We start from the raw sequence: 10,221 nt of genomic DNA, 5'->3' as shown, positions 1-10,221 counted from the left end.
AAGATTGCACTCCAAATCCATTCCTTGTCTTGGCATGGCCCTTGCCTCTATTCCTTCTTGGGTCCCTTCCGGTTCGCCTTAGCCACTTGGCCGCCGGCTCCAAGCTCCAGCTCCACCGCCTCGACGTTCCTGTAGATACCTCGCCGTCGCCGCCGCCTCCCTCCGCGTCGCGGCCGCCTCCCTTCGGGTCGCCGCCGCCGCCGCCGCTGTCCGCGTCGCCGTCACCGCCTCCGCAGTCCGCCTCCCCCGCGCCACCGCCGCCGTCCGCGTCTCGCCGTTGCTGCCGCCGCCCTACGTCTCACCCCCGCCGCCGCCGCCGTCGGCCTCGCCCTCACCGCTGCCGCCGTCGTCCTCGCCGTCTCCGCCGCCGCCGTCGACCTCGCCCTCGCCGCCGCCATCCTCCGCCTCGCCGCCGCCGCCGCCTCCATCCGCCTCGCCGTCGCCTCCCCCTCGCCATCGCCGCTACTGTTACAGGAAGAGGGGCTGCGTGGCCTTCTCAGCCGCCGGCCGCGCGTCCGTGTGGTCTACAGTTAACGAACCAAAAGCCCTGCTTCCATTTTAACACAAATTGGGTGGCGAACTCGGCGCCCATAGGAGGAGAACGTGTACGTGGAGTGCCCGTTCTTCACCAAGGTGGAGACATGGTCGATGAAACAGCTGTGGAACCCTGTCTCTGATGTGAGCCAGATTGGCTCGGCAGAGGCGCCTCGCTGGCGCCGCAGCGCGATAGCCGAGGACGCCGAGGCGGCTAGAGCCGCTGCCAACCGCGCCGAGGGTGGGGGGGTGTCGTGGGATATCATATCAGACATGGAAGCCCGCGGGAAGGGAGAAGAGACGGGAGGGGAGGACGAGGTCGAGGACGAGGCGCTGTTTGCCGGCAGATCCGGCTCCGACGACGAGGAGGTGGAGGTCGAGCTGGTGGAGCCAGAGCTACAGGGACCGCCCCACTTGCGCGTCGGCGAGGCTGGCTACATCTCATCTTACCACCGGCAGTGGTTCAGCGACTCGAACAACCTCGCCAACGCACACTACGTAGACGAGCGTCCAGACGGCGAGAGTGGCGCCGGCTCGCCGCTGCGGTACAACTACCCCCGCGACGTAGCCTCGGCATGCAGCATCTTCCGTCAAAGAGGAGGGCAGCGGGTGCTGCAACTCTGCGACTGCGTGATGTTGCAGCAGGTCTGCGACGGCGCCCATTGGCACAACGTCGCGCTCATCGGGCCTCAGCGGCTCGCCGTGCACTGGGAGCCGTTCGGTCGAGAGGTACTCGGCGAAGACCTTTACAGAGGTTGTTCGCGGATCGCGGGGGGGCACCCAGCGAATCGGTTTCACTTTCACTTTCACTTCACATTTCATGTGAAACGAAAGTTCACCTTTTTCGAGCGAGTGTGAAGAGTCGTGTGAACGTGAATGATGACGGATGCTTCCACCGAGTTCCGACACTCTGACACTCACTTGCACAGGTGTTGGCTCCCAAGCAGCAGCCAAGATGAAGGAGGCTGGAGATATTGGTCTCGCTGAGCTGATGTGTACACTAGACCTATATGAATCTCATGGCATGCTGTGGGCGAATACGGTGCTGATGGTGGGATGAACTCTCTCAGCAGTCGAGAGTCGACTCTCGACGCATCGGGAGGGCGGCCGCGGCGGTGTAGGGGCGGCGGCGAGCTCCCGGTTGCAAATACTCGCCTCACAGTCCAAGATGGCGGCTCGCGCCCCCATCCGCGCCACAGAGTGGCCCCCTGGAGACAAAACTTAGTGCACGAGCCCGGTGCACAGCCGTGTCCACCGGGGCAGCGTCGTTCAGGGACACCACAGCGACGCACACGCAAACACACATGTACGACAATCAAGGACCACTCCTCCACCGCACGAACGTGGTTCGGTTCGCGTAAACGAGGCGCGCGCGCGCGGGCGCGGGCGCGCGCGGCGCGGGTGACCGCAGAGGCAGACCGGCCCGGGCGTCGCGGGGTCCGGTTTCGACCGTCAGGGGCTACTGCGACCCCGAGGTGCCCCCGGGTCGCCCCCAAAGGCCTCCGTTAGTTGAAAAACACTATCTGGGTGGGTCCCAGAGACCCTCACTTAGCCACCTCATAGGGTACCCTGAGGCTGTGGCCTCTGCACAAGATTTCGCACCATAATGGTTGCACGGACTGCCCCCCCTGCGCCCCGCGCGTTCGGCTCCTCCTCTCACCAAAGCGACCCGCCGCCTGGGGCCAAAGAGTACCTAGCTCTTGTCGTTGAAGGCAAAGTCGCTCGGCGCGAGCGACCCGCCCTCGCTCTTTGGCGTGTCAGCGGCGGACTCCTCACCCGTGCGCAACGACGCGTACCTACGGGGTGCGCAGACAGCCTCGTGTACTGTGCGGGGAGCATCGCGTGAGCACCAAGGCTGCCCAAGACTGGAGCGTGTGAGTGAAGGACCAGCGCGCAGCCCGGGGGCGCTAGTTGGTGCGCCACGGATCCGCGTGCCCCGCATCTAGCGGCGCGTACTCGCCCTCCTCCAAACCGAAGCCAGACTTGCGCGCGGCCTGCGCCGCCCACGGCGCGTACTCTTCCAGCGGCAGCGCCGCGACGGCGCGGGCGACGGCGAGCCTCGCCGCCGCCGCCGCGCCCACGACGGACTCGTCCATCGCCGATAGACCTCGCCGGAAGCTGGCGTCCGCAGAAGCGACATGCGGCGCCGCAAACCTCGCCCAAGGCGCCGCGGCCGCTGCAGCCGCGGCGGTCGCGGGGGCGGCGGCGTCGAGCAGCGGCGCGGCGGCCTCGCGCAACGGCGCCGCCGCCTCGCGGGCGGCGGCGCCCGCGGCGAGCAATCTCGTGGCGGCGCGGTGGCGGAGGGGAGGCCAGAGAAGAACCACCGCGGCGGCAGCGAGCAGCACGCGAGCGATCACGCCGCCGCCGCCGGCAGCAGCGGCGGCGGCCTCCGCGTCTGCGACGTCTGCGAGCGGGTCGGAGGCGGCGCCTGCTGAGCACCATGGGTGGGTTTGAGGGACTTGCTTTCGTTCGTCGCGAGCGGGTCGGGAGGCGGCGCCGGCGGCGACGCGCAGCACGTCGCGGTGCGTCACGCAAGCGCCGGCGCGCAGCTCGCGCGGCGGCGGCACGGGCACGACGGCGCAAGCCTCGCTAGCGCCCCACGCCCCGCCGGTGCAGCCGGATCCGCTGATGTTGACGAGGCAAGCGGCGGCCGGGACGGCGACGGGCGGCGCCGTGGCGACCTTCGCGGCGTGCAGCGCCATCTGCGCGGCCACCTGTGCACGAGGGAGGAGACGGCTTCTGGAGCGCCCCGACAGGGTGCCGCGGCGCCGGCGGAGCGGCCGCCAAGCAAGCGCCGACGCTGGCTGCCGAGTGGCAGCCCGCGGGGGCGAAGGGCGGCGCGAGCGCGCACGATGCCGCGGCGCCGAAGGCGTTGAAGTAGGCGGGCGCCGCATGCGCGCCAAGGACGGCGAAGTCCGAGGCGCGGTCCGGCGGCGCCGCGACCTAGCGTGCATGGGTGCAGGGCACGAGTGGTCGGGATGGATGGTTGAGCACAGGTGGCGGGACGCCTCGGCTGCATCTCGGCTGCATCTCGGCTCCCTCTCTGCTGCATCTCGGCTCCCTCTCTGCTTGGCCCACCGTGTGCTCCGAGAGGAGGATGGGGGCGGAGGAGTCCGAAAAGGTGACCGAGACGTTCGGGGCGGGCTGGACGGCGGAGAAGAGCGGGCCTCGGAACAGCAGGTCGGGGCGGAGCCGCAGCACGAACATGTACCTGCGGCGCGGCGGCAGCGGCCACGGCTCAGTGGCCCTCGCGCGACTGCGCTGCGGGTGGAGCGGCGGGAGTACCGCACGGCCCTGCTGCGGTCGGCGCTGGAGGATGTCACTGTTGCGGTGCGCGTCCGACGGGGGCGGCGGCGGAGGCGGCGGCGGAGGCGGCGGCGGTGGCGGTGGCGGTGGTGTGTGTGCGCGCGAGTGTCTGTGTGTGCGTGCGCGGGTGTGTGGTGTGTGGAGGGAGGGCGGCACCGGAGGCCGGAGGCCATCTCGTCGGTGCGGAGGAGCGAGAAGCCGAGCTGCGCAGCGTACAGCTCGACCACCCACTCGTGCTTGGTGGCGAGCGGGCCTGCAGGAAGGCACCGGGACGCCTCCGGTGGGGCCCTAAAGTCCGGTCCTCGGCGGCGAGGCAGCGCCTCGCAAGGCGGTCGGCGGCGTTGGGATCCCGCTGCATGCTCGCCGGCCGATCGAGGCGACGGCGTCCGACGCGTTGAAGAAGGCCAAGGCGCGGGGCGCGAGGAAGCCGAGCGCTCGGTCGACGAGCGACTGGGCGGAGAGCGCTCGAAGGAGGGAGGCGTTGTAGCCGGACAGAGGGACGTCAGGCAGCGGAGCGTCGAGCGTGAGCGCCGCAAAGAGCGTCGCATCATACAGGCTCGAGCTGAGAACGTGCCTCTTGAGGCCGCGCACCACCGAGCGGGTCGCGAGGGTGCGGGCGGGGCCGGCGAGCACGACCGCCACGCGCGGGCCTCTCGCAGCACCGCCCCGACCCTGCGCCACGTCGCTGTCGTCCCACCGCCGCTTTGCCGCAAGCGCAACGAGGAGGAGCGAAAACATCGCCCTAGATGGCTATGACCGATGACCGACACACGTTCGAGCGGAACATGCCAGCGCAGAAGTGCTGAGCCGGAGTCTTTCTTTTTCTTCTGTGTTATTCTGCTTCGGCGGGCCTCATGCCGGGGTAGGTAGGGTAGGTCTGGGCCCTCCCGTCGGGGTTTTCCCGCTCTTCAAGCTGGAATTTTCAGAAAAAGAACTTTTCGGTGAAATCACGATGTCAACCCTCGAAAGAAGGCCCCAGCTTCGGCTGAGGGCTAGCTAACAAGCTGGTGGCGGCGTGCCGTCCTCCCATCCCTCCCTTGGGTTGTCTGTTTTCTTTCTTTCTTTTAAGCTGCCGAGCCCAAATCACACAACCCTCCCCAAATGGGGGAGAGAGATTTTTAATACCAAACAACTCTAACACTCACACGTTTTTGTTGTTTGAGATTTTTAGCAATACCAAACAACTCTAACACTCACAGAGAGAGAGAGATGATCTGATGCTTGTAGGGCTTGAGAGTGGCCTGCCATGTCACAAGAAGGACTGTGGTTGCAGGAGAGTACCACCAACCACCAACCATCTGTGAGAGTCTTTCTTGTTGGTTAATAAAAATCTCTCTCTCCCCAACCATCACTCTAGTTGGTATAGTACCCCACCTTCACCCATCGCGTGATTTCTTTTTTAGTTTCCCATAAGTAAGGTAGGTAGGTAGGTAGGTAGGTAGGGGCAAAGCAGGGGCCGGCCAGGTTTTTGCAGAATTATGTATGTAGAAAGATGAACAACAGTCAGGCTCGGACTGGACACCAACGCGGTATGGGTGGACGCGGGACAGATGATGACGACACGCGCACGAGCGACACACAGACACAAACAGGCTCACAAGACACACAGCCAGCTGGCTGCCACACACCCTGAGTTGGCGTACACATAACTCAGGGCCACATTCTCCCTGTCGCCCCCCCCAGCACTCCCAGGTGCCAAGAGAACAAACAAGGGCACAACAAACAACAGACAACAGGGGCGAACGTGAGGCTAGAGCAGGCTTGCTCGGCCTCTAGCAATCTCCGCCGACCGCGAGGCCGGACTAGACCGTGTGTGGGGTCGTGTGAGGTGTCTCTGGTCACTCTCCTCAGAGGCTAGCCGCCAGCCGCTAGCCCTATCTCGCACTCACTGGCGGTGACAATTCTATGGGTGAGCGTATGCGAGTAGAGGCGCGTGAGCCGATTCTAGGTCGCTTGCCACTGGCATATAACTTGGCTTGGCGTGCGACCGCAGCGCGCCCGCCGTCAGCTCGACGGTGCGCGCAGAATTTCAGCATGGGGCCCGCAAAAGCGAGAAAAACACACGCGCGACTCCGGCCCAATCACTGATTTGCCCGCCAGCTGAGCCTTTGCCATATGATTGCTATCATTTCAGCCGCGCACTCCTTCGTCGCACCGGCAGTGGCACCCAAGCGCGCCTTCATGGCGCCGCTCGCCCCTGCCGCCGCCGCACCTCCCGCCCGCCGCCCGCCGCCGGCAAGCATGCTTGATCCTGGCGGCGGCGGGAGCTTCATTGCCGATCACTCTCTTCTCGCAGCATGCGCCATCTTCCTCGCCGTCAAGCTCGGCCTCGACCTCTTCTCTTCTCCTGAGGCCTTCCTGAGCGAGCTGGACGAGGGCGCGGCCGCCGAAGGCAAATCGCGCGGCTTCGGCTGGCTGCAGGCGGACCTGCGGATGCCGCTGCCGCCGTGGGCAGAGCTGCAGGAGGCCTGCCACCTTGTCGGGACACACGGGGGCAAGTACATGTACCTCTGCGCTTCGCGCGACATGGGCTACGACGGCTGCAAACAGTCGAGCGATTTTTCCGACTATTATGGCAAGCCCGTCTACGTTTGCTCGGGTGGCGAGGTGGGCGGGCGGTGAGGGGCGCGGACTGGAGGCGGGGATGGCCGCCGCGAGGTTGGCTTGAGCCGCGCGCCGTCAACGGCGCCAGAGGATGGCAGGGGAAGTGCTCAGAGGTTGGTGCCGCACTCATCATGTGTATGTCGGCCCTCTCCCAGGTGTGTCCTCCGGCCACGCGTGGCGCCACGACGGCCCCGGACGCGCGCTCGAACCTGCGCCTGCTCCGAAGGCCCTCTATTGGCCTGACTGCGGAGCGCTCTACATGAATTACGTATTGTGTGGTGTGGGAGGAAAATGAAGTAAATAATTGTGTGTGTGTGTGTGTGTGGTGTGGTGTGTGGTGTGAAGAGCGACGGTCGGAACACGGAATTCGGAACTCACGATCCCGCGCGCTCCACACCACACACGACACACGTCACACCCCGCAAGATCGTGCAGAACGACGGAGCTCCTCCCCGATAGGTGCCTCCCTCTCAGACCTCTCAACGAATAGAGCACAGCTCGCTCTAGCACACGTAGCACCTCTATCTCGTCGTCGCACGTCGGACAACTGAGATGGTCATGCGTCAGAAAACGGCTGCACAAAATCGGAGGGTTCGTAGCGTAGCAGCGGCACATCCGAGCCTTTGAGGCCGTACTCGGCGACAAACTTGCGGTGCATGGCTGACACGCTGCCCCGAGGGTCCTCGCCCGCCGCGCCGCGTTTATGGAACATCGCCACGATGGTCCGCGGCATGTTTCTCTGCCAGGCCGTCGGGTCGAAAACAATCTCGTTCATCCCCTGGTCCTTGCACCCCCGTCTGCAGGACGTGTCGGGCGGGAGGCGCTCGAGCATCAGGTACAGGTGCTGCGGCCTGTACATGCAGTTCCCTCGCATCGGCGACCCTGGCCTCAGGTCGCACTCCCCCTTGCAGCCCTGCGGCGTGTTTTGCGAGCCGCCGTCGCCGGGGTAGGCGCCTGCAGGGCGAGGGGAGAAGGCTGAGTCAGCGGAGACGCGCCATGCGAGCCACCTAGCGATTCCGGATGCAGGCGAGAGCGGCTACAACCACGCATCTAGGGTGCTGAGCGCAGTTGAGCTCCACAAGAGTGGGGTCGATCACAAAGCCAATCGGGCCATAGGAGGCGGCGTGGCCGGGGTAGACGAGGGAGGTGGAGAAATGGTCGCCGTGCCGTGCGCACCAATTCGTCGTGCAGGCCATCCAAGGCCGGTCCGGGTCGGAGGACGAGTCGAGCCCGCGCACAATCACGCCCGCAGTAGTGAGGTTGTTGGTGGCGCGTGCGCCGCGGAAGCGGTCGTTGAGCATCGTCGCAACCGCGCCAAAGATTCGTCGCGGCGGGGGCGACGGCGGCGGCGGCGGCGGCGGCGACGGCGACGGCGGGGGCGGCAGTGGCGGCGGTGGAGGAGGAGATGGCGACGGTGGTGGTGGCGGTGGCGGGAATGGAGGGAAGGGGGGGAGCGACGGAGGCGGAGGCGGTGGCGCTGATGGAGGCGATGGCAGTAAGACAGCGTCTAACCATGCAGCGACCAGTGCCTGTGTCGCAGCCAGAGTGGCAACGACAAGCAGCGTTGCGGCAGCACCGACGGCGATCCGGGCTGGCGTGGCAGTGGCACTCGCGTTTTTTTGGCCCGCCCTGCGTTCGACACGCTGGTAGCGCCTCGCATTGGGCTTTGGGCCAGCCGTCCTCGTTGCTGCGGCTGGCACCGACACACTCGAGGACTCCGCGACGCACATTGCCGAGCGAGGGGTTCGCGTCGTCGTCGGCGGGCGGTCTCAGTGCAGTTTCACGTGTTGTCTTCCCCAGTATGCGCGCGCTCCTTTTCCTTGCGCCGCCACCTTGAGCCGGTCCGGCATCGCGGCGCGGCTCTCGCGACGCGCCATGATGCGAGCGGCCGGTGTATCCAGCTCCTCCCTGCTTCGCCGCTCATCCTTCAGCTGGGGTGAAACGGATGAGCGCGCCCTTTTTTTTTTGGCCTGCACAAGCTTTTCCGGCAAACAAAAAGGAAAACAGAGGGTCCCCAGCACTTTGCGTTTCCGGAAATTGCCAGGGAAAACAGAGGGTGTTTGGTGCTCCATTCTGGAAACTCGCGAGTTTCCCTGACTGAGTCTGAGAGCTGGTCTGGGCTCTGGGGCAAAATCTGACGCAAAATTGAGGAAATCGGCACGACACCCAGGCGGTCGCAGGGTATTTTCCAGGTATACCCGGGGGTTTCCAGGTATACCCGCAAAATCCCCGGTATTTTGCCGATTTGGCTGATTTTGGGCCCAAACCAGCCTCAGACTCGGCTCAGAGCCCAGAAAATTTGATGGTTTCCCCGGGAAAATAGAGAGGAAAAGAGAGGGTGCTGTAGAGAAAAAAGGAAAGGAAAAGAGACGGGGTGCGAGAGGAAAAGCTTGTTCAGCCTAAGCCCTTTTCGGCGCCCTTACGCCCTTAAACCGGACCCTTTCCCCCCTCCCCCATTCCTCTTCTCCCTTTTTTCAGTGTACGGTCGTATGTTGATCTTACGAACATACCCGAGGGTGAACTGCTCGCGGGGCGCGCTCGAGGGGCTGATGATGCGTGATGGAGGTATGGTATCCATCTCATGACTCTTGACAGACAGTGAAACCCAAAACAATAACAAAACTGATTCTCCGATTCGCCCACGCGGCTGGAATGTAAGGGACTCCGCACGTGTCCATTTTTTGGGACTCCACTGGTCTCAAACCGAAAGCGCGCCATCTGAAGCCATCTCGCTGAACCTGGAATGGCACGGTATACACCCGCATATGTTTTAGTCATTATTTATGGCGACTAGTTGCAAATACGGGTGCTGTGATAATGATGAATTTTGATGTTTTTTGTCCGTGTTGCTCCCAGCGCCCTCGCCCGCGCTCCGTGAGGCCATGGCTGGTGCTACTAGTATGGGGGGCTACCTGGCTACCGCGAGAGCGACCCAGCTCGTCGACATCGTCCGATGATGGTGCCTCAAAGTCAGCCTCCGGAGGCTATCGTCGCGTCGAGCCGGCGGTGGCCGTGACATGCGCATGTCCATGCACATGTACATGTAGCATGCACATGTGGTTCCACCTCGTCGTGGCAACCTGCACGGCAGCGCTGGCGGGCGCGATGAGCGTCGTGCCACCTGACCCGAGACGGGTCGCAGGCGTCGTACCGAGCGCGTCGAGACCGTGTCCTGATGCGCTCTGCACGGGTGAGTCACGTCGGCGTCAAAGGAGCGACGTGTGACCTGTCAGAGCTTGATCTCCGATCTCAGCGGCGTCGAGTCGCCTTCGGTGGCGACAGCTAGGATGCATCTCCTCCTTCGTTTTTCGCGCTATGGCCCTGGGAAGCTGGCGGTGCACGCGGACGGACCTTGTGTGTGCACAGAACGCTTAAAACGTGGGTGCTCTATGTCACTTTTTCGTGACAGCGTTTTTCGCAGTTTTTGCTATAGGTTTTCCACGTGAGACTTTTTGCAACTAGTCATTTGCATGGCTTTTCATGGACTTGGGGCGCGAACACGCATGAGCGCCGAGAGAACACACAACTCCAAAACTGGGACCAAAGAGACAGACCCCACACGTGTATCCGCGACTCTCAGCGCATGTAGTACAGAGCAGGAAGCGCCGGCCGATCGTATAGCGGTTAGCGCGATCGCACCGTGCTCGGCCGAAAACATTATCGCTCGCTCATCTGGGAGCGGTCAAAATTGGCATCGGCTCTGGCGGTCCGACGGGGGGAGGGGGAGGGGGGGGGGGGGTCCCGGCAGCAAAATTGGCATCGGTGCGGCTCTGGCGG

General features: G+C 64.3%; 3 protein-coding genes across 3 annotated transcripts in view; 1 reads left to right on the top strand and 2 right to left on the bottom strand.

The window, feature by feature from the left end:
- Window positions 1-2,227: 2,227 nt before the first annotated feature.
- Window positions 2,228-4,601, bottom strand: EMIHUDRAFT_452806 (hypothetical protein; the record flags this gene model as incomplete). The annotated part of the gene is made up of 7 exons (XM_005762113.1): window positions 4,161-4,601; window positions 3,997-4,093; window positions 3,661-3,745; window positions 3,334-3,477; window positions 3,111-3,248; window positions 2,458-2,528; window positions 2,228-2,330 (listed from the first exon to the last, which is right to left on the bottom strand). The coding sequence occupies exons 1-7, from the start codon at window positions 4,576-4,578 to the stop codon at window positions 2,228-2,230; spliced, it is 1,056 nt and encodes a 351-aa protein (XP_005762170.1). The 5' UTR covers window positions 4,579-4,601.
- Window positions 4,602-6,021: 1,420 nt separating this feature from the next.
- EMIHUDRAFT_105479 (hypothetical protein) lies at window positions 6,022-6,462 on the top strand (the record flags this gene model as incomplete). Its single annotated transcript, XM_005762112.1, has 1 exon — window positions 6,022-6,462. One exon carries the CDS (start codon window positions 6,022-6,024, stop codon window positions 6,460-6,462), a length of 441 nt encoding a protein of 146 aa, XP_005762169.1.
- A 2,561-nt stretch (window positions 6,463-9,023) lies between these two features.
- Window positions 9,024-10,221, bottom strand: part of EMIHUDRAFT_452805 (hypothetical protein) — a gene marked incomplete at both ends in the record, with an annotated part of 3,325 nt that continues 2,127 nt past the window's right edge. Inside the window, 4 exons of the mRNA XM_005762111.1 lie at window positions 9,024-9,182; window positions 9,357-9,428; window positions 9,596-9,670; window positions 9,841-9,892. Of these exons, the coding sequence (XP_005762168.1) occupies window positions 9,024-9,182; window positions 9,357-9,428; window positions 9,596-9,670; window positions 9,841-9,892 (358 nt within the window). The remainder of the gene's footprint in view (window positions 9,183-9,356; window positions 9,429-9,595; window positions 9,671-9,840; window positions 9,893-10,221) is intronic.

This window comes from Emiliania huxleyi (genome assembly GCF_000372725.1).
Source record: "Emiliania huxleyi CCMP1516 unplaced genomic scaffold EMIHUscaffold_69, whole genome shotgun sequence".
NCBI classification, from domain to species: Eukaryota; Haptophyta; order Isochrysidales; family Noelaerhabdaceae; genus Emiliania; species Emiliania huxleyi.
Note: the sequence above shows the minus strand (reverse complement) of the source record. Positions and strands in the feature narration are given on the sequence as shown.